The sequence below is a fragment of the Eumetopias jubatus genome, unplaced genomic scaffold (genome assembly GCF_037043125.1).
Source record: "Eumetopias jubatus isolate StellerSeaLion01/CBP00866 unplaced genomic scaffold, mEumJub1_p1.0 scaffold_17, whole genome shotgun sequence".
NCBI lineage: Eukaryota > Metazoa > Chordata > Mammalia > Carnivora > Otariidae > Eumetopias > Eumetopias jubatus.
In genome coordinates this window covers 27,853,301-27,879,345 of record NW_028274823.1, presented here as the reverse complement: position 1 = coordinate 27,879,345, position 26,045 = coordinate 27,853,301, and the positions used below count along the sequence as shown (strand labels likewise).

Genomic DNA, 26,045 nt, shown 5'->3' with positions numbered 1-26,045 from the left:
GGTTTGTGATTCATCAGTCTTAGCATAATTCACAGCACTCACCATAGCACATACCCTCCCCAATGTCCATCACCCAGCCACCCCATCCCTCCCACCCCCCTCCACTCCAGCAACCCTCAGTTTGTTTCCTGAGATTAAGAGTCTCTTATGGTTTGTCTCCCTCTCTGGTTTCATCTTGTTTCATTTTTTCCTCTCTTCCCCTATGATCCTCTGCCTTGTTTCTTAAATTCCACATATTAGTGAGATCATATAATTGTCTTTCTCTGATTGACTTATTTTGCGTAGCATAATACCTTCTAGTTCCATCCATGTCGTTGGCAGATGGCCAGATTTCATTTTTTGATGGCTGCATAATATTCCATTGTATATATATATACCACATCTTCTTTATCCATTCATCTGTCGGACATCTAGGCTCTTTCCATAGTTTGGCTATTGTGGACATTGCTGCTATAAACATTAGGGTGCATGTGCCCCTTCGGATCACTACATTTGTATCTTTGAGGTAAATATCCAGTAGTACAATAGCTGGGTTGTACGGTAGCTCTATTTTCAACTTTTTGAGGAACCTCCATACTGTTTTCCAGAGTGGCTGCACCAGCTTGCATTCCCACCAACAGTGTAGGAGGGTTCCCCTTTCTCTGCATCCTCGCCAACATCTGTTGTTTCCTGACTTGTTAATTTTAGCCATTCTGACTGGTGTGAGGTGGTATCTCATTGTGGTTTTGATTTGGATTTCCCTGATGCCAAGTGATGTTGAGTACTTTTTCATGTGTCTTTTGGCCATTTGGATGTCTTCTTTGGAGAAATGTCTGTTCATGTCTTCTGCCCGTTTCTTGATTGGATTATTTGTTCTTCGGGTGTTGAGTTTGATAAGTTCTTTATAGATTTTTGGATACTAGCCCTTTATCTGATATGTCATTTGCAAATATCTTCTCCCATTTTGTCGGTTGTCTTTTGGTTTTGTTGACTGTTTCCTTTGCTGTGCAAAAGCTTTTTATCTTGCTGAAGTCTCAATAGTTCATTTTTGCCCTTGCTTCCCTTGCCTTTGGCGATGTGTCTAGGAAGAAATTACTGCGGCCGAGGTCGGAAAGGTTGCTGCCTGTGTTCTCCTCTAGGATTTTGATGGATTCCTGTCTCACATTGAGGTCTTTCATCCATTTTGAGTCTATTTTTGTGTGTTGTGTAAGGAAATGGTCCAGTTTCATTCTTCTGTATGTGGCTGTCCAATTTTCCCAACCCCATTTGTTGAAGAGACTGTCTTTTTTCCATTGGACATTCTTTGCTGCTTTGTCAAAGATTAGTTGACTATAGAGTTGAGGGTCCATTTCTGGGTTCTCTATTCTGTTCCATTGATCTATGTGTCTGTCTTTTTTTTTTTTTTTTTTTTTTGCCAGTACCATACTGTCTTGATGATTACAGCTTTGTAATAGAGCTTGAGGTCCGGAATTGTGATACCACCAGCTCTGCTTTTTTCAACAGTCCTCTGGCTATTTGGGGTCTTTTCTAGTTCCATACAAATTTTAGGATTATTTGTTCCAGCTCTGTGAAAAAGTTGATGGCATTTTGGTAGGGATTGCATTAAATGTGTAGATTGCTCTAGGTAGCATAGACAGTTTAACAATATTTGTTCTTCCGATCCATGAGCATGGAATGTTTTTCCATTTCTTTGTGTCTTCCTCAATTTCTTTCATGAGTATTCTATAGATTTCTGAGTACAGATCCTTTGCCTCTTTGATTAGATTTATTCCTAGGTATCTTATGGTTTTGGGTGCAATTGTAAATGGGATTGACTCCTTAATTTCTCTCTCTCTCTTTTTTTTTAAGATTTTATTTATTTATTTGACAGAGAGAGAGACAGTGAGAGAGGGAACACAAGCAGGGGGAGTGGGAAAGGGAGAAGCAGGCCTCCTGCCGAGCAAGGAGCCCGACGCAGGGCTCGATCCCAGGACCCTGAGATCATGACCCAAGCCGAAGGCAGTCGCTTAACCACCCAGGCGCCCCAATTTTTCTTTCTTTTGTCTATTGTTGGTTTATAGAAATGCAACTGATTTCTATGCATTGATTTTATATCCTGCCACTTTACTGAATTCCTGTATGAGTTCTAGCAGTTTTGGGGTGGAGTCTTTTGGGTTTTCCACATAAAGTATCATATCATTTGCAAAGAGTGAGAGTTTGACTTCTTCTTTGTCAATTCGATGCCTTTTATTTCTTTTTGTTATCTGATTGCTGAGGCTAGGACTTCTAGTACTATGTTGAATAGCTCTCCTGACCAGTGGAAAAGTTTTTCCCCATTGAGAATGATATTTGCTGTGGGCTTTTCATCTATGGCTTTTATGATATTGAGGTGTGTTCCCTCTACCCCTACACTGTGAAGACTTTTCATCAAGAAAGTATGCTGTACTTTGTCAAATGCTTTTTCTGCATCTATTGAGAGGATCATATGGTTCTTGTCCTCTCTTTTATTTATGTAGTGCCTCACATTGATTGATTTGCAGATGTTGAACCAACCTTGCAGCCCAGGAATAAATCCCACTTGGTCGTGGTGAATAATCCTTTTAATGTACTGTTCGATCCTATTGGCTAGTATTTTGGTGAGAATTTTTACATCCATGTTCATCAGGGATATTGGTCTGTAATTCTCCTTTTTGGGGGGGGTGGTGTTTGGTTTTGGGATCAAGGTAATGCTGGGGGCACCTGGGTGGCTCAGTCAGATAAGCGTCTGTCTTCAGCTCAAGTCATGATTTCAGGGTCCTGGGATTGAGCCCCACATTGGGCTCCTTGTTCCTTGGGGAGCCTGCTTCTCTCTCTCACTCTGCCTGCTGCTCCCCCACTTGTGCTCTCTCTCTCTCTCTGTCAAAAAAAAAAAAAAAAGGTAGTGCTGGTCTCATAGAAAGAGTTTGGAAGTTTTCCTTCCATTTCAATTTTTTGAACAGTTTCAGAAGAATAGGTATAACTTCTTCTTTAAGTCTTTGGTAGAATCCCCCTGGGAAGCCATCTGGCCCTGGGCTCTTGTTTGTTGGGAGATTTTGGATTACTGCTTCAATTTCCTTGCTGGTTCTTCCTTCCTGACTGGTTTCCTTCTGTTCAGGCTTACTATTTCTTCCTGTTTCAGTTTTGGTACTTTATACATCTGTAAGAATGCATCTATTTCTTCCAGATTGCCTAATTTGTTGGCATATATTTGCTCATAGTATGTTCTCATAATTGTTTGTATTTCTTTGGTGTTGGTTGTGATCTCTCCTCTTTCATTCATGTTTTTATTTATTTGGGTCCTTTCTCTTTTCTTTTTGATTGGTCTGGCCAGGGGTTTATCAATGTTACTAATTCTTTCAAAGAACCAGCTCTTAGTTTCATTGATCTGTTCTACTACTCTTTTGGCTTCTATTTCATTGATTTCTGCTCTAATCTTTATTATTTCTCTTCTCCCTCTGGGTTTAGGCTTTATTTACTGTTCTTTCTCCAGCTCCTTTAGGTGTAAGGTTAAGTTGTGTATTTGAGACATTTATTGTTTCTTGAGAAGGCTTGTATTGCTATATACTTCCCTCTTAGAACCACCTTTGCTGCATCCCAAAGATTTTGAACAGTTATATTTTCATTTTCATTTGTTTCCATGGATTTTTAAAATTCTTCTTTAATTTCCTGGTTAACCCATTCATTCTTTAGTAGGATGCTCTTTAGCCTCCATGTATTTGAGTTCTTTCCAAATTTCCTCCTGTGATTGAGTTCCAGTTTCAAAGCATTGTGGTCCAAAAATATGCAGGGAATGATCCCAATCTTTTGGTACCGGTTGAGACCTGATTTATGACCCAGAATGTGATCTATTCTGGAGAATATTCTATGTGCATTTGAGAAAAATGTGTATTCTGTTGCTTTAGGATGGAATATTCTGAATATATCTGTGAAGTCCATCTGGTCCAGTGTGTCATTCAAAGCCCTTGTTTCCGTGTTGATCTTCTGCTTGGATGATCTGTCCATTGCATTAAGGGTGGTGTTGAAGTCCCCTACTATTATTGCATTATTATCGATATGTTTCTTTGATTTTGTTATTGATTGGCTTATATAATTGGCTGCTCCCATGTTAGGGGCATAAATATTTACAATTGTTAGATCTTCCTGTTGGATAGACACTTTAATTATGATATAGTGTCCTTCCTCATCTCTTATTATGGTCTTTGGTTTAAAATCTAATTTGTCTAGGGCCCCTGGGTGGCTCAGTTGTTAAGCATCTGCATTCCACTAAGGTCATGATCCCAGGGTCCTGGGATTGAGCCCTACATCAGGCTCCCTGCTCAGCAGGAAGCCTGCTTCTCCCTCTCCCACTCCCCCTGCTTGTGTTCCCTCTCTCACTGTCTCTCTCTCTCTCTCTGTCAAATAAAGAACAAACAAATAAATAAAATCTAAAATCTAATTTGTCTGATAATAAGGATTGCCACCCAGCTTTCTTTTGATGTCCATTAGCATGATAAATGGTTTTTCACCCCCTCATTTTATTTTTTTCTAAGATTTTATTTATTTATTTGAGAAAGAGAGAGAGCACAAGAGGGAGTAGGGTCAGAGGGAGAAGCAGACTCCCCGCCAAGCAGGGACCCCGATGCGGGACTCAGATCCCAGGACCCTGGGATCATGACCTGAGTGGAAGGCAGTCGCTTAACCAGCTGAGCCACCCAGGCACCCACAGCCCCTCACTTTAAATCTGGAGGTGTTTTGGGTCTAAAATGAGTCTTTTGTAAACAGCTTATCAGTGGATCTTGCTTTTTTTATCCAATCTGATACCCTGTGTCTTTTGATTGGAACATTTAGCCCATTTACATTCAGAGTAACTATTGAAAGATATGAATTTAGTGCCACTGTATTACCTGTAAAGTGACTGTTACTGTATATTGTCTCCATTCCTTTCTGGTCTTTGTTACTTTTGGGCTCTTTCTTTGCTTAGAGGATCCCTTTTAATATTTCTTGTAGGGCTGATTTGGTGATCACAAATTATTTTAGTTTCTGTTTGTCTTGGAAGCTTTTTATCACTCCTTCTATTTTGGATGACATCCTAGCTGGATAAAGTATTCTTGGCTGCATATTTTTCTCATTTAGCACCCTGAATATATCATGCCAGTCCTTTCTGGCCTGCCAGGTCTCTGTGGATAGGTCTGCTGCCAATCTAATGCTTCTACCGTTGTAGGTTATGGAACTCTTGTCCTTAGCTGCTTTCAAGATTTTCTCTTTGTCTCTGAGATCTGTAAGTTTCACTATTATATAATAGGGGTGTTGACCTCTTTTATTGATTTTGAGGGAGTTCTTTGTGCCTCCTGGATTTTGATGCCTATTTCCTTCCCCAGATTAGGGAAGTTCTCCACTATAATTTGCTCTAATGTACCTTCTGCCCCCCCTTTCCTCTTCTTCTGGGATCCCAATTATTCTAATATTGTTCTGCTTTATGGTATCACTCATCTCTCAAATTCTCCCCTCCTTTTTTTAAAAAAAATATTTTATTTATTTATTTGACAGAGAGAGACACAGTGAGAGAGGGAACACAAGCAGGGGGAATGGGAGAGGGAGAAGCAGGCTTCCCGCAGAGCAGGGAGCCCGATGCGGGGCTCGATCCCAGGACCCTGGGATCATGACCTGAGCCAAAGGCAGATGCTTAATGACTGAGACACCCAGGTGCCCCTCGAATTCTCCCCTTGTGATCCAGTAGTTGTTTATCTTTTTTTTCTCAGCTTCTTTATTCTCCATCATTTGGTCTTCTATATCACTAATTTTCTCTTCTGCCTCATTTATCCTAGCAGTTAGATCCTCCGTTGTTGGTTTTTTTTTAAATGAGAGAACGCATTTATTAGCTCATGCAGCATACATGCACATGAGAGAAATTCAGTGATGAGTAACTCAAAGGGGTGGTCAGGACTTGTGCTTATACAGTATCTTCATGAAGAATGATAAACTTGTAGAACAGTAACAAGGATAAAGGCACAGGTTTTAGGCTTCCAAGTGCATCAAACTGTGGGCAGGTGAATACATTGGGGGAATCTAAGGGGGGTAAGGTTTGTTTGTGCAGATCCATCTCACTGCTGACTTTCTGTGTCAATGCTGTAAAACTACCCCAGGAGAGGGGATTTCTCAGAAGTATCTGCATTCAATCAGATAAGGGAAGCTCCAGGAAGGCATATTTTGGGGTGGCACATTTTGATCCCTATACTATTCACACAATAGAATTTGATTTATAGAATCTACACCCTAATAGCTTTGATCTCAATATAGTTTTGAAGTGTGTGCATGGTTCTTTGGTTAATCAGGGTTAATACACAATTTTTTTTAAAGATTTTACTTATTTATTTGAGAGAGACAGAATGAGAGAGAAGAGGGTCAGAGGGAGAAGCAGACTCCCTGCTGAGCAGGGAGCCCGATGTGGGACTCGATCCTGGGACTCCAGGATGATGACCTGAGCCGAAGGCAGTCGCTTCACCAACTGAGCCACCCAGGCGCCCTAATACACAATTTTTTAGTAGAGTTTAATAGTTTTGGGTGCCTTGTTTTCCCATTTCTTAGATATAATTCCCTACCTGTAGTGCCTATCAAAGGGGCAGGGCAACAAGGCCATGTTCCTACAAGGTGACCCCTTTCAGCCACAGCTGATTGTAGCGAGGGTGGATATTTGATCCAATGTCAACCATCTTTTACTTTTTCTTATTCTCTTGTCCCCCACGTTCAATAAGATATCATACCCTGTGGATTCTCTTTTCTCTGTCTCTATATGTTTTCTCTTTTCCATTGCTAATGAACTGATTTATGCTTTCATTGCTTCTTGCTTGAATTATTACAGGTTTCTTAATTAGTCTCAAGCTGAATTTTCCTAAGGTACTATTTTAATTATGTCATTCTCTCACTCAAAATACCTCTATGATTTCCTTATTGTCTACTGAATTTAGCTTAATGCATGAGGTCTTTTTCTAATCTGTTCTCCCATAACTCTTCTATCTGTGCACTCCTCTAGTCATAATGGGGGGGGTTGCTGTACTTCAGAATGAACGCTTACATTTCCACATATTCGTTCTTAACCCTTTTCTCCCCATTTATGCCTCTCCCTGTCTATACCCTCCAGCACACCCCTCACTATGTGGCTCACTCCCCAGGCACTTTTTTTTTTTTTAAGATTTTATTTATTTGACAGATAGAGACATAGTGAGAGAGGGAACACAAGCAGGGGGAGCGGGAGAGGGAGCAGCAGGTTTCCCGCTAAGCAAGGAGCCTGATGTGGGGCTTGCTTGATCCCAGGACCCTGGGACTATGACCTGAGCCGAAAGCAGATGCTTAACAACTGAGCCACCCAGCCACTTTTTTTTTTTTTGAGTTTTAAATAAAGTTTTAAATAAAAAATGAATTCTACAGTGGAAAGTTCCCACAGCAATACTTATTATTAATTAGCATGTACTTTCACGGAGATGTTGTTTCATAATAATTTAAATTGTCAACTTAATCTGCCCCAAAAAATCGTTTCAACGAGTTTCGCAGTCCAGAAATTCTTGTCATTTGTTGTTTTCTACTTTTTCTTCTTTGTTGGTTCTCCTGGTTCTACTTTGCGCTTTTTAGAAGTATGCTCATCTTTTTCATCATCTGATTCCACTGTCTCCTCCCCTTCCGGTAGAAGCCTAGCTTTCTTAGCATTCTGTGGGGCATCATCACCATTGTCCTCATATATGTTAGACCATTTTATTGCCATATCCAGCTCTGGAGGGGGAGGTTTCTTCTCAGTAGTGTAGGTCTCCGGAGGTGGTACATAGTTTGACTTCCATATTTTGAATTCTTTTGGAGGCTCCTCAGGCGCCTTGACGACGTGCCTCTCCCAGTCTATCTGTTTGTTGAGCGGATTGTAGAGAAAGGCCGGGCGACTCACGCTCCGAAACAGTTCGTCGGGTCCCGGCAGCCGCTTCTCCGCCTTGTTCCCACAGCCGCCCGCCGACTTCGCAGGATCTGGGGTCCTGCGATTTGTTTCCTCCGGCTCGCTATTATCCTCCTCGCCCGACGAACCTGAGCTGCTGCTGCCGTAAGCCGCGAAATAGCTCAAGGGGTCCTTCTCCTCGGCCGCCATGACGGCTGCCCACCCAGCCACTTTTTTAGAACAGTGACTATTTCCACAGGGAAATGAACATGGTTGGAAGGTGGAAAGGTAAGAGTGGGGTTACAATTTGAAGTTAGGATATCTTATATCATCCCCTAATCTTATATCATACACTGATCATACCCTGCAGTCTCCCTGCACTCATCTTTCCTCTCCTCTGGCCTGAGCCTTGCACCATCATTGGTGCATTACAGATATTAGCTGAGTTGAATAATCTACTATCTCTAGGCTTCATAGGTCAGATTGTGTTTTTTACCTCTTCGTTTTCAAACAGCAGCTACATTGTTCACATCTGGATTTGTTTGGAGTCAAAAATTTAACTGACTCCCAAAAGATAAAGGTTTATAAAAACATAGAGAACAGTAAGTATTTACATGTTTTAATGCCTATAGCCAAACTCATTTTATATAGCTGTTATTTCCTGATTTTTTTTATAGAATGTCAATGGTGAAACAGTAGATTCAAAAATTCTATAAGCATAAACAGATTATAAATATTTCTGGGAAAATTAATAGCAATATGAGCAGAAAACCATGAAATTCCTAACAAATAAACCCAGCAATGCCACTCTGCTAAATCACTACTGTTTTCAAGAGCCTCCATTTCTCATTGCATCTCATTAATAGCCTTTTTATGATTTCAACTTGCTTAAATATTAGTTCTTCTATTTCTCCAGAAAGGGATTCTCTAGTGTCTTGTATGCTTTTTTCAAGCCCAGCTAGTATCTTTATAATCGTTATTCTGAACTCTAGTTCTGACATCTTACTTGTGTCCATATTGATTAGGTCCCTGGCAGTCAGTACTGCCTCTTGTTCTCTTTTTTGAGGTGAATTTTTCTTTTTCTTTTTTTTTTTAAGATTTTATTTATTTTACCAAAAACTAATGATGTAATATATGGTGATTAACATAACAATAAAAAATTAAAAAAAAAAGATTTTATTTATTTATTTGACAGAGACAGAGATAGCGAGAGCAGGAACACAAGCAGGGGGAGTGGGAGAGGGAGAAGCAGGCTTCCCGCCGAGCAGGGAGCCCAATGTGGGACTTGATCCCAGGACCCTGGGATCATGACCTGAGCTGAAGGCAGACGCTTAACAGACTGAGCCACCCAGGAGTCCCTACAGAGCATTTTTTAAAAGATTTTATTTATTTGTTTGACAGAGAGAGAGAGCACAGCACAGGGAGAGGGAGAAGGAGAAGCGGAGGAAGAGGGAGAAGCAGACTCCCCACTGAGCAGGGGCCCGATTCAGGACTTGATCCCAGGACCCCAGGATCATGACCTGAGCTGAAGGCAGGCATTTAACATATTGAGCCACCCAAGCGCCCTAGAGCACTTTTATAATCATGGCTTTTATGTCCTTGTTTGTTCCATCACATTATTATTTCTGGATCTGTTTTTATTGGTTGATATTTTTCTTTTTTTTTTTAAACAAAGTTGTTGAGGCTTTATTTACCAGTAGCTTCTCTCTCTTCTTCCTGGCAGCTGCTCTGCCCTCTTCCACACTCTCAGATTCAGAAGAGGACTTCTCTGGCCTCATCAGTGGTAATCTTATGGGAGTAGGGGTCAGTGGAAAGAGCTGACACATATTAGTGTGCCTCCTCTGGGGCCTACAAGTCCAACCAGGCCAACCTTTCCTTCAGCAGATGTTCCAGAACTTGCCTCACTTACTTTGTCTCCCACTTAAGACTGGCTTTGATCTCCCTTATGGTGACATGGCCATCTTCCCTGCCAGCAGCAACACTTAGTGTGATCTCTGTTGAACTCAGAACAAACTGCTGAGGTAAGAGCTACCCACAGGGATGATGCTGAAGCCAGCGCCTTTAGTTACTTAATGGCCCTGATCAGATTATCTTGGCTGATATCCTAGGCAAATTTTCTTCTTCCTTTGAATAGCTATTGATATAGGTCCTCCAAAGTTCTCCAAAGAAGTTTCATTTGGACCTTTCTTATATCTTCCATTTCAGGGGAAATGGAAGGGCCAGGCACACTGTGATAATTTGTATCCCCAACATCTCAGACCAAAATCCTTTTTCAGAAGTCAGAGGATCCACACCAGTGGTGGCACACATGTCCTGGAACTGTACTTGGAACTTGAGGACTCTTCCGGATCTTCTGCTTGTGCTTGCTGGCAAATGGCCCCAAACTGGTCTTGAACACATTCAACTCTTTGACATCTGGGTCCGTGATACTCAGCCACGACAGTGCCTCGCTTCTTAAAGCTGGCCTTGGCATACTGACTGTATCCTTGCTCTCAGCCAGTGGGCCACCCTGCTGCCGGGACCCTGGGTTTCTGCATCCCTCGATCCACCACTGGCCTCTATTGACTGATTTTTATCCTGTTTATGGGTAATATTTTCTTGCTCTTTTTTGGATGTTTAGGTTTTTTTGAGTAAGACATTGTGAATTTTACATCATTGGTTGCTAGATTATGTTGTATTCTTTTAGATAATGTTGGATTTTTTCTGGTGTGCAGTTAAATTTCTTGGAATCAGATGGATCCTTTTAAGGTTTGTATTTAAATTTTGTTAGAATAGATCTATAGCGATCTTTAAGGATTTTATTTATTCATTTGTCAGGGAGAGAGAGAGAAAACGCACGAGTAGGGGGAGCACAGGCAGAGGGAGAAGCAGGCTCCCCACTGAGCAGGGAGCCCAATACAGGACTCGATCCCAGGACCCTGGGATCATGAGCTGAAGGGAGGTGCTTAACCTGCTGAGCCACCCAGGTGCCCCTGGCTCTCAGTTCTATTCCATTGATGTATGTCTGTCCTTAGGCCAGTACTACATTCTCTGGATTATTATAACCTTTTTAAAAAAGATTTATTTATTTATTTATTTATTTATTTATTTATTTATTTATTTGACAGAGAGTACAAGCAGGGGGCGGGACAGGAAGAGGGAGAGGGAGAATAAGCAGGGCCTCCATTTTAACTGTTTTAAAGTGTAGAATTCAGTCACATTAATTATATTCACAATGTTCTGCCACCATCACTATTATCTATTTCCAAAATTTTTTTATAATCCCAAACAGAAACTACCCACTAAGCAATATTTTTCCATTCCTCTCACCCCGAAGCCCCTGATAACCCCCCACCTACTTTCCATCTCTGTGAATTTGCCTGTGTCAGATATTTCATATAAATGAAATCATACAATATTTTTCTTTTTATGTCTGACTTCTTTCACTTAGCATTATGTTTACAAGGCTTATCCATGTTACACCATGTATCAGAACTTCATTCTTTTCTATGGCTGATTAATATTCCATTGTATACATATACCACATTTTGTTTATCCATTCATCTGTTGAAGGACACTTTGGTTGTTTCAACCTTTGACTATTGTGAATAATACTACAGTGAACATTAGCATACATGTGTTCGTTTGAGTCCCTATTTTCAATTCTTCTGGATATATATATAAGAGTGAAATTTCTGGGTCACATAGTAATTGTATGTTTAACTTTTCCAGGAGCTCTAATGCAGACTTTTAAAAATATAGATTGAGGGTGTAGTAGTTCAGTCGATTAAGTGTTCCACTCTTGATTTCAGCTCAGGTCGTGATCTCAGGGTTGTGTGATCGAGCCCTGTGTAGGGCTCCACACTCAGCGTGGAGTCTGCTTGAGAGTCTCTCTCCCTCTGCCTCTGTCCCTTCCTGCACTCATGCTCTCTCTCAAAATAAATAAATATAATCTTTAAAATCTAGGGTGTCTGGGTGGCTCAGTCGGTTAAGTGTCTGCCTTTGGCTCAGGTCATGATCCCAGGGTCCTGGAATCAAGTCCTGTGTAGGGCTCCCTGCTCAGCAGAGAGTCTGCTTCTCCTTTTCCCTCTCCCCCTCCCCTTTGCTTGCTCTCGCTCTCTCTCAAATAAATAGAATCTTTAAGAAAATAAAAAAATAATAAAATCGGGGTGCCTGGGTGGCTCAGTTGGTTAAGTGACTGCCTTCAGCTAGGTCATGATCCCAGAGTCCTGTGATTGAGTCCCACATTGGGCTCCCTGCTCAGCGGGGAGTCTGCTTCTCCCTCTGACCCTCCCCCCTCTCATGCTCTCTCTCTCTCTCAAATAAATAAATAAAAATCTTTAAAAAATAATAAAATCTGTATCTATATAATATATAAAAATCTAAATCTACATATAGATTTTAAAGATTATAAATATATATTATATATAAATAATATATATGTATAAATTATAAATTATATGTTATATAAACATATATATTGATGTCATTTCCCTCCTTAAAACCTTGTAATGCTTCTCAATTTAAACTTATTATAAAGTTATAATAAGGGTGCCTGGGTGGCTTAGTTGGTTAAGTGTCTGCCTTTGGCTCTGGTCATGATCCCAGGGTCCTGGGATTGAGCCCCACATCAGGCTCTCTACTCAGCGGGAAGCCTGCTTCTCCCTCTCCCTCTGCCTGCCACTCCCCCTGCTTGTGCGCACACTCTCTCTCTCTCTGTCAAATAAATTAAAATTAAAAAATGAAAAAATAGTTAAAATGGTAGTTTTCATCTTTATATATTTTATCACAATTAAAAAAAAAGATTGCTTTGGCAGCTGTGAAGAAATCAGACAATAGGTAAGGTTACTGCAGGAGTCTAGGTTAAAGATGATGTTCTGTTTACCATTGTAGTTTCACTCTATCCTTCTCTGGAAGTCAACCTATATTGACTTATTTACTGGCTCCTAGGCCCTCAGGCTTCTGGTTGAACTTGGCTAATGTGCAGCACCAGCAAGAGATCAGAGGGTGGGAGGATCTCAATCTGCAGGGTTGCTGTGGGCACCTATGGCAATTGATAACAGGTCACAGCTCCTGTCAGGCAGCCCTCTCCACAAAGCTCTGTCTCTGTATTCTAGTAATGGCTCCCTTCCCCCATTCCTTCCTTCTAGGGGTAAAGTGGCCACCACCTGTATTTCCCTACACCAGTTTATTAGTTTAATAGTTCCCTTATTAAACTTTTCTAGAATTACCCAACTTGAGTGTGCTATTAGTTTCCTGCCTTAGACCCATTTGGATGTAGTGAACAGAGCAATGAATATATTTGGCAGTAGGAACCTTGAGGTTTCGATAGTTTGGATGGTGTGACAGACATGGTCCTGGCTCTCAGAAAAGTTCTGATAAATTGGGGGAGGCAGGATGACACAGTCTAGAAAAATAAAACAAAAGAAAACATGATTCAGGCTCATACCAGCTAGCAATAGTCCAGCTATGGACTCAGGTGCTAAGGTCGTTGGAACTAGCTACTCAATGCACTGATCCAGATAGTACTAATGAACTATTTCCCTATCTCAGGGACAAAACTGACATTTCTCCAAGCTCTCAGATATGCAGGGGAGAAACCAAAGGAGGTTGGTTTTTTTCCACAGAGGAATTAGAAAAGTGAGGTCTCAAGGAAGCAGTGGAAATTGAGGTTTGGAAAAGATCTATTCAACTGAGTGGAAGGTCAGCATGCAGACACTGGCTTTCAATGGCCCAGCCCACCCCATCAGACAATCTGGAGATGTTCAGGCCTTAGGGTTAATTACGTAATACACTGTTCCATCCACTAGTTGGCCTCCTGAGCCCATTCTGTCCCTGAAGCCATGTATAGGGCTAACTGGGGGCGACTTCTCTACCGTAGACCCTACACGACTTCTACCCCTCCAACTATTTCCCCATTTTTCCTCTTTTCCCTGAATGTCTCTCATCTATCATGGCCCTTCCAGCTGCCGAAAGGCATACATTAGCCCTACATCCCTGCTAGGTGACCAACCATCTCAGATCAGGTTTTCCTGACTCATACTGGAAATCCTTTATTTTTTTTATTTTTTTTATTTTTATTTTTAAAGATTTTATTTATTTATTCATTTGAGAGAGTGAGAATGAGAAAGAGAGAGAGCACATGAGAGGGGGGAGGGTCAGAGGGAGAAGCAGACTCTCTGCTGAGCAGGGAGTCCGATGCGGGACTCGATCCTGGGACTCCAGGATCATGACCTGAGCCGAAGGCAGTCGCTTAACCAACTGAGCCACCCAGGCGCCCCTCCTTTTTTTTTTTTTAAAGATTTTATTTATTTATTTGACAGAGAGATAGCGAGAGCAGGAACACAAGCAGGGGGAGTGGGAGAGGGAGAAGTGGGCTTCCTGCCCAGCAGGGAGCCCGATGTGGGACTCGATGCCAGGACCCTGGGATCATGACCTGAGCCGAAGGCAGACGCTTAACGACTGAGCCACCCAGACGCCCTATACTGGAAATCCTTAATGTCTTGCCTGCCTTGCTTATTTCCCTTTGATTAAACATGGAGAATTCTGATTGGGGTGTAACTCCCACAACATGACCCTTAGATCTTGAGCCCCAGGACCTGTTCTCTGAGGCCTGCTAGTTGTTTCAGCTCAGCTTTCAGACCAAGGCCTTTTGTGGGCAAGTACAGCAAACTTTCTTTCTTATCACACCCACTTTACTCCCACAGGAAGCACTTACACATCCAACTTAGTCTCTGCCATGCTATAAGGATCCAGTCACCTTCAGAAATTCACAGCTTCTGGCTAGCTGTATAATCTCAGACATTATTTAACTTCTGTATGTCTCAAGTTCTTAGCCCATGCCTGGTACATGGCAACACTCAGTAAATGTTAGTTGTTGTTGTTGTTGTTGTTATAATTGTATTTTTAAAATATCAGTATGTTCATATAACAGGTATGACCCACTTCAAATTTGAGTCTAAAAATAATCATGTTTCTCTCTTTAAAAAATTCTGAGTCTAAATTCAGTTTATTTTTAGAAGATTTTATTTATTTTATTTGAGAGAGAGAGAGAGAGAGTGTGTGTGTGTGTGTGCACGTGGGGGAGGGGCAGAGGAGAAGGAGAGAATCCCAAGCTGACTCCGCGCTAAGCACAGAGCCCCATGTGGGGCTCAATCCCATGACCCTGAGATCAGGACCAAGCCAAAACCAAGAGTCAGACACCCAACCGAGCCACCCAGACACACCTAAATTCAGTTATTTTTATACCTGTTTTATATTAGCTTTTCTTTTCTTTTCTTTTCTATTAAAGTAAGCTTTATGCCCAACTGGGGCTTGAACTCATGACCCTGAGATCAAGAGTTGCATGCTCTACCTTGTGAGCCAGCCAGGTGCCCCTATTTTAGCTATTTATTTCTTAAGTAGTACACCCAGAAAAAATTCCCAAAAATGTCAAAAGGCTCACCACGTCTCCTATTCACCCAGTTCACCTTCCCATAGACAGCTCTCTTAACAATTATAACAATATAACAATTATATCAAATAACAATGGATATAAAATATTTCCATCACCATGAAAACTTCCCTTTACCCCATTGCAATCAATCTCCTTACCTAACACTTAGCTCTATCCAACCACTGACCTGCTCTCTGCCACTGTGATTTTGTGAGGTTTTTTTAGAATTTCATATAAAGATTAGAGCAGAAATAAATGATATAGAAACTAAAAAAAAAAAAAATAGAACAGGTTGGTGAAACCAGGAGCTGGCTCTTTGAAAAAAATCAAAATTGAGGGTTGCTGGAGGGGAGAAGGGTGGAGGGATGGGGTAACTGGGTGATGGACATTAAGGAGGGCATATGATGGGGCACCTGGGTGGCTCAGTCGTTAAGCGTCTGCCTTCGGCTCAGGTCATGGTCCCAGGGTCCTGGGATCGAGCCCCACAATGGGCTCCCTGCGCAGTGGGGAGCCTGCTTCTCCCTCTCCCACTCCCCCTACTTGTGCTTTCTCTCTCGTTGTGTCTCTCTCTGTCAAATAAATAAATAAAAATCTTAAAAAAAAAAAAAAGGAGGGCATGTGATGTATGAGCACTGGGTATTATATAAGACTGATGAATCACAGACCTATACCTCTGGAACCAATTCTACATTATATGCTAATTAATTCAATTTATTTATTTTTTTTAAGATTTTATTTATTTATTTGATAGAGAGAGCGAGAGAGGAAACACAAGCAGGGGAGTGGGAGAGGGAGAAGCAGACTCCCAGCTGAGCAGGGAGCCTGATGCGGGGCTCGATCCCAGGACCCTGGGATCATGACATGAGCTGAAGGCAGATACTTAAAGACTGAGCCACCCAGGCACCCCTAATTAATTGAATTTAAATTAAAAAATGTATTTTTAAAAAGATTTTATCCATTTATTTGACACAGAGAGAGAGAGAGCACAAGCAGGGGGAGCAGCAGAGGGAGAAGGAGAAGCAGGGACCTGATCCCAGGACCCTGGGATCATGACCCGAGCCGAAGACAGACGCTCAACCAACTGAGCCACCCAGGCACCCAATAAAAAAATATTTTAAAAAATTGATAAACCGGGGCGCCTGGGTGGCTCAGATGGTTAGGCATCTGCCTTTGGCTCGGGTCATGGTCCCAGGGTCCTGGGATTGAGTCCTGCATCAGGCTCTCTGCTCGGTGCAGAGCCTACTTCTCCCTCTCCCTCTGCCATTCCCTCCACTTGTGCTCTCTGGCTCTATCTCTTTGTCAAATAAATAAATAAAATCTTTTAAAAAATTGATAAACCTCTAACCAGACTTATCAAGAAAAAAGAGAAAGGACTCAAAGAAATAGAATTTGATATAAATGGCATCACAGTATGTAGTCTTTGTGTTTGACTTCCTTCACTTAGCTTAATGTTTTCCTTACTTTCTTTTTTAAGGTTGATGATGTCGACAGTAGGTGGATGTGAGACAGGTTGGGTCAGGGAGGCCCTTGAGAAGAAAGGCAAGTGCAGCGCTCAAGACAGAGACAATCCTTAGCAGGACTGGTGAACAGATGACATGGCCAAAGCCAGGGCGGCTTCTCTCTAGCCACTTCCAACCTTCCTTTTAGTACCTACATCTGTTGGGGCTGCCCCATCTTGCATAGCCTCCTTCTGACCTGGGCTGGTGGCCTGGACAGCAGGGGTCACTATGGGCTCTTGGTGGAGCCATGGCCTCCGTGAATTCATTTGTCCAGTAACAGTTAACAAGTGAAGAACTGAGGGTTCTTCAAAGATGGCTCAGATACAGGCTTGCTCTCAAAAACTTTGAAACATAGTTTAGATTCTGAAGAACCTGTGGAGAGTTTAGATTTATATTTTCCTGGCCCCCAGCAACACCCTCTCCCTCTGCTAACTCCTTAACCAGTGTTTTTCAAATTACAAGATGCAGCCTATTAGTGGGTCATGATGGGCATTTTTTTAAAAGATTTTATTTATTTATTTGACAGAGGGAGAAAGACAGTGAGAGAGGGAACACAAGCAGGGGGAGTGGCAGAGGGAGAAGCAGGCTTCCCGCCAAGCAGAGAGCCCGATGCAGGGTTCGATCCCAGGACCCTGGGATCATGACCCGAGCCGAAGGCAGACGCCCAACAACTGAGCCACCCAGGTGCCCATGATGGGAATTTTTTTTTAAGTAATCTCCACCCCCAGTGTGGAACCCAATGCGGGGCTTGAACTTACGATCATGGGATCAAGACCTGAGCTGAGATCAAGAGTAGAATGCTTAACCAACTGAGCCACCCAGGCACCCCATGATGGGCATTTTTAAATAATGAAATACAGTGGAATAAAAATATCAGACACAACATGGAAAGGATGTGTATGTTTTGAAAGATGTTTCCAATACATGTGTGTGTGTGGAGTTACAACATAACATGTATTTCTCCTTGTGTGTCTCAATCAAAAAATTATGAAAGCCACTACCTTGTACATTGATATTTCCCCTGGGGTTGTAGCCTCTTCAATCTTCTGACTCTGAGCTTCTGACTTCTGAACATTAATAGTTCCCAAACTCTAATGAGCAAAAGAATCACCTGGGAAGCTTGTTGAAACTGTGGTTCCCAAGCCCCTACCTACCTCTAAATATATTCACAATCAGAAGGCTGGCATGAACCCAGGAGACTTCATTTTTTAAAAAAGAGATTTATTTATTTAAGAGAGAGAGAGAGAGCACAAGCAGGGTGAGCAGCAGGCAGAGGGAGAGGGAGAAGCAGACTCCCCACTGAGCAGTGACCCCCCCCCCACAACTGATGCGGGCTCGATTCCAGACCCTGGGTTCATGACCTGAGCCGAAGGCAGATGCTTAACCTACTGAGCCACCCAGGTGCCCCCAGGAGACTTCATTTTTAACAAGCTGGAGATGACAGTGTGAATGGTTTATGGACCCCAGTTTGAAAGACCCTGCTTGACCTCTCCTTGGCCAATTTCATCCACAGCCAAGAGTTCAGCGGTATCCTCTCCCCTGAGAGTTGAAGGCAGTTTGACAGCCTGAGTTTTAGACAACTGGTTATTGGATCCTCTGATCTGGTGTTCCTTGCATTCACAGGGCTCAAACTGAACTCATCTCCCTCTCACCCCACTATTCAAATTTATTCCTCTTCCATTATTTCCCATCTTTGTGAGTGGATGCACTATATACCCTGTCAACCAAACCAAAATAAAGGAGAGAGAGGAATTAAAGATAGACCCCCAGAGGTAAGCCTGAGCACAGGGTTGACTTCATGGGTGCATGACCTGTGCAACCACACAGGGCCCTGCACTTAGAAGTACCTTATGCTCGGTTTCATGTTCTGCTGTCACCATCTTGAGAGTCTTCATAATTTTTGAACAAAGAACCTTACATTTTTATTTGGCATTAAGCCTCACAAGTTACGTAGCCTGTCCTGCCTAGGAGCCTGGGAGCCTGGTGGGGACTTTAAATATAAATAGGGAAGTCAGTAAAAAGAACAGGTTAGGAAGAAAGTGAGCTGGCTTTCTACACCTGAATGTGAGCTATCTGTAACTCAGATCAGGCAGGTGGAGAGTCCAGTAGGAAGTTGGAAATATGAGCAAGAACAGAGAACAGAGGTCAAGATGGAAGATAAGTAGTTTGGAGTTAGCCAAATAGAAGTAACAGGTGAAATCATGAAAGAGAGTTAGCCAGGAAAGAGTATACACTGAGATGGAGTAAGTGACAGGGACAGGACTTTAAGAAACAATAGCATTAAAGAGGTGGGAAGTATGGGAAGAAGACCAGCAAAGGCACAGGAAGAAATATAGAAGCAAAACCAAGACAGTAAAAATACTGGGGAGAGATGACCTGACGTGGACATGCAGGATCTGAGGGTACGGAAAGTAGAAGCAGAAAAGCCAATTTAGTGACAGAACACAGAAAAGAGAGATTCAACCCGAGAAATTTTAGTCACCTATTAGTTTTGAACATTTACTGATTACAAAAATAATTTTTAAATCACCCATATTCCACCATCCAAACTGTTAGCATTTTTGTTGTATTTCCTTCCAATGTTTGTTTTCAGCATAGTTTTCTTCCATATTTTTTCCTCTAAAGAAAGTTTACAAATATTCTATCTACAGTCTTTCATGTTTTTGCTCCACAAATCCTACATTTTTAAAATTCTACATTCTATCCAGAGCACTTCCTATGTCATTAAAAGCATTTTTCCCTGGATTCCAAAATCTTGTGACATCAATTTTAAAATATCATGAAAGAAAATTTAAAATACTTCTAATTTTTTTCCTATAATATCACCCACCCCATCAAATGATCTCACGTTTTAGTGTTTCTTTTCAACTTCAATCTTTAAAAACATCATCACTGGGGCACCTCAGTTAAGCGTCTGCCTTCGGCTCAGGTCATGATCCCAGGGTCCTGGGATCAAGCCCCGCATCGGGCTCCCTGCTAAATGGGAAGCCTGTTTCTCCCTCTCCCACTCCCCCTGCTTGTGTTCCTGCTCTCGCTATCTCTCTCTGTGAAATAAATAAATAAAATCTTTAAAAAAAGATAAAAACTAAGGTAACTGAGGTAATAGGATAGATACAGTCTTAAATATTGTTTCCTCTCACATTATTTTGCAAACATGGTTTCATGTTTCTCCATGTTCTGGTAGCTATAAGCTGTTTTATACTATTAAGTGTTTAATAATTTAATCACCTGCTGACGTGTTTCAGTACATACAGTTTTTTGTTTTGTTTTGTTTTGTTTTGTTTTGGCCTATATCACTGGGTTTTGCGTTTCTAGGTGAGGGATTGGGTCAAAGCATACCAGTTGGCTTTTGCTAAGTATTACCTAAGTGTGCTTCTAGAAGGGTTAAGTCAATTTACCTGGCCACCAGCCAGGTGTGGATGTATCTTTTCCCAGGGCTTTGACTGGCGTTGGGTATTTAATTTTTACTTGGTTTAATGGCTGTTAATTGGGACCATACTATACATATAGTCTTTAATTTGCATTTCCATAATTACTGAGGAAGTTGAGTCTTTAAGATACATATATATTTACTGTTTGTATTTCCCCTAGATGCCTATTCAATTCAAAGCAACAGGCATATTCTGAGTGCCGTCTATGGGCCTAGTGCTGTGTGCTTCCCTCAAGGATGAGTGCCCTAACAAAAATGACCATTTGGGATAGGGTGAGGGAGCCAGGTAGTATAGAAAATATATAATTACTTTATTCCATTGGTGGAAGCACAATACCAGCAGGCAGTTCAGGCAAAGTCCTATGGGTGGAAGACAGAGAAAGAAGGGTTTGACTCTGTTTGAAGCAGGTTAGGCTTTTGCAGGTCAAGTGCTTTAGAGCTAAGGCCAAACAAAGAGTAAGATTTGTCCAGATGAGAAGATGTCTGGAGAGATAAAACAATGTGGAGAGAGGTAAAGGGGTTGAAAAACATGAAATATAGTATTTGTGTAATGGAGTTGTGACTTTCTAAAGCTAAAATGTGAAATGCTGGGATGCAGAGGGTTGATGGAACTCTTCCTGGAAAGGAAGAGTCAGGGCTAATCTCAGGATTCTGACCTTTGCCCTGAGAATTTCTTTTGTTCTTAAAGGGGAATGGCATGAGCTAACTTGTGTTTTAGGAAGATATTTCTGGAAGCTAATGACAGGTGGATCTGGAGACACTGGAGTCTATAAGATGAGCGTATCTATGTTTTAACCACTTATCAAGGGTCATAGATAGGACTAAGGGTAAGCTTTTTAGGTAGTATGCACATTAACTCTTTATCTTAAAACTGTTCCCATTTTATAGCCTTCCTTTACATTTTTTAAAAATTGTGGTAAGATATAGGTAACATAAAATGTACTACCTTAACTATTTTTAAGTGTGTAATTCAGTATTGTTAAGTACATTTCACATTGTTGTGCAACCAGTCACCAGATCGTGACTTTCCTTTTAAGTTAATTTAATTCAGTTGTATTAAAAAGAAATTGAAGGATGCCTGGGTGGCTCAGCTGGTTGAGCGTCTGCCTTCAGCTCAGGTCATGATCCCAGGGTCCTGGGATCAAGCCCTGCATTGGGCTCCTGCTCAGTGAGGAGTCTGCTTCTCCCTCTCACTCTCCCTCTGTGCTTTCTCTCTGTCAAGTAAATAAATAAAATCTTAAAAAAAAATTGAAATTTGTACAAATTTAACTTTTTTGGTAATAATTACTGATGGCTGCTTAACACTTTATATTGTGTAATGCTCTTTAACATATATGATCTCATTTGATCCTCATAAACATCCTTCTGAGGTAGATATTATCCCCGTTTTACAGATGAGAAAGCTGAGGCCAAGAGCCAAAAGACCAGACAAGCTTGGGGGTGTGTTTATCCTGGAGAAACGACGAGTGTCACCCAGATTTATAAGCTGAGGATTTCACCCATCCAATCAGTCATGCAGCAAATATTATCCGAGTACCTAGTATGTGCCCAGTTAGGAGAATGATGTTGAGCAAAATAGACATATTCCCTGCATTTATGAAGCTCAAGGACTAGTGGGGTAAACAGGCATTCATCAAGAAGTTATAAGGGGCGCCTGGCTGGCTCAGTCAGTGGAGCATGTGACTCTTGATCTTGGGGTTGTGAGTTCAAGTCCCACACTGGGTGTAAAGATTACTTAAAAATAAAATCTTTAGGGGCGCCTGGGTGGTTCAGTCAGTTAAACGTCAGACTCTTGTTTTCGGCTCAGATCAAGATCTCAGGGTCCTGGGATCAAGCTCCCTATCTGGCTCCGTGCTCAGAGGGGAGTTTGCTTGAGATTCTCTCTCTCTCCTTCTTCCCCTCCCCCTGCCCCTGCTTGTATGTGCACATGTGGGCATGCTTTCTCTCTCAAATAAATAAATAAATCTTAAAAAAAAAAAATAGGAGCAGGGCACCTGAATGGCTCAGTCAGTTAAGCATCTGCCTTCAGCTCAGGTTATGATCTCAGAGTTCTGGGATAGAACTCTGGGCATGTTCTCTGCTCAGCAGGGAGTCTGCTTCTCCCTCTCACTCTCTCTCTGTGCTCTCTCTCTCTCTCTCTCTCTCTCAAATAAATAAATAAAATTTAAAAAAAATAGGGGCGCCTGGGTGGCTCAGTTAAGTGTCTGCCTTCAGCTCAGTTCATGATCCTGGGGTCCTGGGATGGAGCCTGCATTGGGGTTCCCTGCTCAGTGGGGAGTCTGCTTCTCTCTCTCCCTCTGCCCTTCCCCCTGCTCCTGCGTGCTTTCTCTCAAATAAATAAATAAAATCTTAAAAAAAATAAATACCACTTCTTCTGAAAAACCTTTAAAAAATAAAGTAAAATCTTTAAACTTCACAGGGAAAGACAATGTAAAATATCTTCGTTTGAGAGCAGCTCAGGACCACGTATACTTATGCTATATGCATTTGTAAACCTTCCAAAATGATTCACCCTGACATTTCCATGTGTCTGTCTAATCCACAATATCCTTTCCTTGACATTATATGATTTGTATACTGACCCCCAACCTTGTGAGGTAAGCAGGCAAGTGTGACTGTCTATATTTTACTGATGAAAAATTCAAGTCTCAAAGAGGTTAGATAACTTGACTAAAACCACATGACTAGTTAATGGTGAAGCTGGGATTTGAATCCAGGTCTTGTAACACCTAGATTGTTATTCTTGTAGTATTCATTCTTCCAACTATTCATTTCTTCATCAAATATGCACTGATCATCTTCTGAGTGTCAGCCTACATAGGGAGCGGTCAAGAGCCACTGAAGGGTTTGAAGCAGGAAAGCAGCATGATCCAATTTAGTTTTTTTAAAGATTTTATTTATTGGGGCGCCTGGGTGGCTCAGTCATTAGGTGTCTGCCTTTGGCTCAGGTCATGGTCCCAGCGTCCTGGGATCGAGCCCCACATCAGGCTCCCTCCTCAGCGGGGAGCCTGCTTCTCCCTCTCCAGCTCCCTGTGCTTGTGTTCCCTCTCACTCTCTCTCTGTCAAATAAATAAATAAAATCTTTTTTAAAAATTAAAAAAATAGGGCGCCTGGGTGGCTCAGTTGGTTAAGCGACTGCCTTCGGCTCAGGTCATGATCCTGGAGTCCCGGGATCGAGTCCCGCATCGGGCTCCCTGCTCAGCAGGGAGTCTGCTTCTCCCTCTGACCCTCTTCCTTCTCGTGCTTTCTATCTCTCATTCTCTCTCTCAAATAAATAAATAAAATCTTTAAAAAAAATTAAAAAAATAAAGATTTCATTTATTAGAGAGAGAGCATGAGGAGAGCATGAGCAGGGGGAGGGGCAGAGGGATAGGGAGAAGCAGGCTCCCCGCTGAGCAGGGAAGCCCTACACAGGGCTGGATTCCAGGCCAGGACCCTGGGATCATGACCTGAGCCAAAGGCAGATACTTAACAAACTAAGCCACCCAGGTGCCCCTCCAATTTAGGTTTTAGATGAGAGGGCAATGATGGTTTCCATAATATGGTCTGGGACCACCTACTGGGTCTGAATCTCTGGGATTGGGGCTCAGGAATGTCACCATCAGCCAGGTTTGGGAATTCCTTTCCAATTCTAATGCAATGAGGAGAGAGGAGCACTGTATTAGAGAAGGAGGTGGTGCAAACAGTTAACATGACTAAGGTTGTGGCTGTAGTGAGAGCCAACCAGGTAAGAAGTGATGAAGTACAGGGACAAAGTGATACATTTGAGGATCATTAGAAAGCATGGGCAGGACAGTGGCTGAGGTTCAAAGAACTAGAGCTGGGATTCCTGCCTGGGGCCTCATGCTCTGGAGCCTGTGCACTTTATTGCACATAGACTTTTATAACCATGTCCCGATTTTAAATATTTATATTTACATCTCTTGGCCCTTGTTTTGCAGATCTCCATCTTATTTCAAACTGTCTTCAAGTCTTGTATTTCTCCCTCACTTTCATAAAGCCTAGGAGAGACATTAGGGACAGACAAGTAAGGCCTTACAAGCTTTAAAATATTTATTTCTTTGGGGCTGGGTGCCTAGGCAAGGAAAAAATAGATTTGATTAGACAAGCACAAACTCTGGGAGAGAATAGTAAGATACTGGGGAGATGCATCTCCCCTTCTATAAACCATAGAAGGCCTCCAGAAAACCTGAAGACAATAATCCCAGAAGCCCAGAGGGTGACCGTATTTCCTCTCCAAGGTTATTACTGGGTTTCAAGCTGGAGCAGTTCAAGAATTCATAAAGTGTAAAGAATCCACAACAGCTTCAACTACCATCTCCCCAAACATCAACATCAACAACCTTGACAATAAAATTTTTAAAATTCGGGGCACCTGGGTGGCTCAGTTGGTTAAGCATCTGTCTGCCTTCGACTCAGGTCATGATCTCCGGGTCCTCGGATGGAGCCCCGCATCAGGCTTCCTGCTTATTAGGGCATCAGCTTCTCTCTCTCTCCCTCTGCTCCTCCCCACTGTTCATTCTCTCTCTCAAATAATCTTTTTTTAAAAAAGATTTTATTTGACAGAGAAAGACACAGCAAGAGAGGGAACACAAGCAGGGGGAGTGGGAGAGAGAGAAGCAGGCTTCCCCTTTAACAGCGAGCGTGATGTGGGGCTCGATCCCAGGACCCTGGGATCATGACCCAAGCCGAAGGCAGACGCTTAACGACTGAGCCACCCAGGCGCCCCAATAAATAAAATCTTTAAAAATACATTAAAAGGGGTGCCTGGGTGGCTCAGTTGGTTAGCGACTGCCTCCGGCTCAGGTCATAATCCTGGAGTCCTGGGATCGAGTCCCGCATCGGGCTCCCTGCTCGGCAGGGAGTCTGCTTCTCCCTCTGACCCTACCCCCTCTCATGTGCTCTCTCTCATTCTCTCTCTTTCAAACAAATAAAATCTTTAAAAAAAAATAAAAATATATTAAAAGTAGTCTCCTTCCCACCCGCAACCACAGACCTGAAGAGGGCAGATGGGGGCGCCTGGGTGGCTCAGATGGTTGAGCGTCTGCCTTCGGCTCGGGTCGTGATCCCAGGGTCCTGGGATCGAGTCCCGCATCGGGCTCCCTGCTCAGTGCAGAGCCTGCTTCTCCCTCTCCCTCTGCCATTTCCTCTGCTTGTGCTCTCTGGCTCTATCTCTCTGTCAAATAAATAAATAAAAAAAAAAAAAAAAAAGAGGGCAGATGGGACTGTGGGGGATTCGTCTGCATCCGGGGTCTGGGTTTCCCAGGGTCTCGGGGAGGCGAGAAACTGACACCCGAATTTCTGAATGCAGGCATCAGAGGCTGAGGACACCTCCACTCTCTCCTCACTGCCATGTAGCTCAGGATTAAAGCGCACTGAGGCAAAGGCTATGGTTGGCAGTACAGGGGCTTAGCCAAGCAGGTGGGCGGGAATGGAGGTGTGGGAGAAAAGGCTGGGAAAGTGGGTGTGGTGGGATCCTACCACTGGCATTTGGGTTGGGGTGTGAGAAGCACCTGGGGGAGGTGCCCTGGAGGATGACCAATCAGAGAGCGGGTTGCGGCCCAGGGGCAGGACAGGGGTGTATCTTGGTCGAGATTGGATAACGGTCTGGAGCTGGGAGGGGCCGCGCACCGCCCGGGCCCGCGGCTCTGCAAATTTATGTTCAGAATCCCCCGCGGCGCCGGCGGTGGAAGTCGTGTCACTGTGGCGCACTTGCGGGAATCTGACGCTCCTCGCTTGCCGCGGAGTTCCTTGCCTGGGAGTTCCGCGTGCGTTTCGTCCTGCCCCAAAGTTCGCTCCATCCTGGTGCCCCAACCTCTTGCCCAGCTTCTC

At 42.7% G+C, this 26,045-nt stretch overlaps 1 protein-coding gene and 1 pseudogene across 1 annotated transcript; both read right to left on the bottom strand.

Annotated features, from left to right (window-relative positions):
• Positions 1–7,424: 7,424 nt before the first annotated feature.
• Positions 7,425–8,083, bottom strand: LOC114205381 (UPF0690 protein C1orf52). Its single transcript, XM_028098815.2, has one exon. The coding sequence runs from the start codon at positions 8,078–8,080 to the stop codon at positions 7,532–7,534; it is 549 nt and encodes a 182-aa protein (XP_027954616.1). The 5' UTR covers positions 8,081–8,083; the 3' UTR covers positions 7,425–7,531.
• A 1,539-nt stretch (positions 8,084–9,622) lies between these two features.
• LOC114205252 (vacuolar-sorting protein SNF8-like) lies at positions 9,623–26,014 on the bottom strand (annotated as a pseudogene).
• Positions 26,015–26,045: the final 31 nt, after the last annotated feature.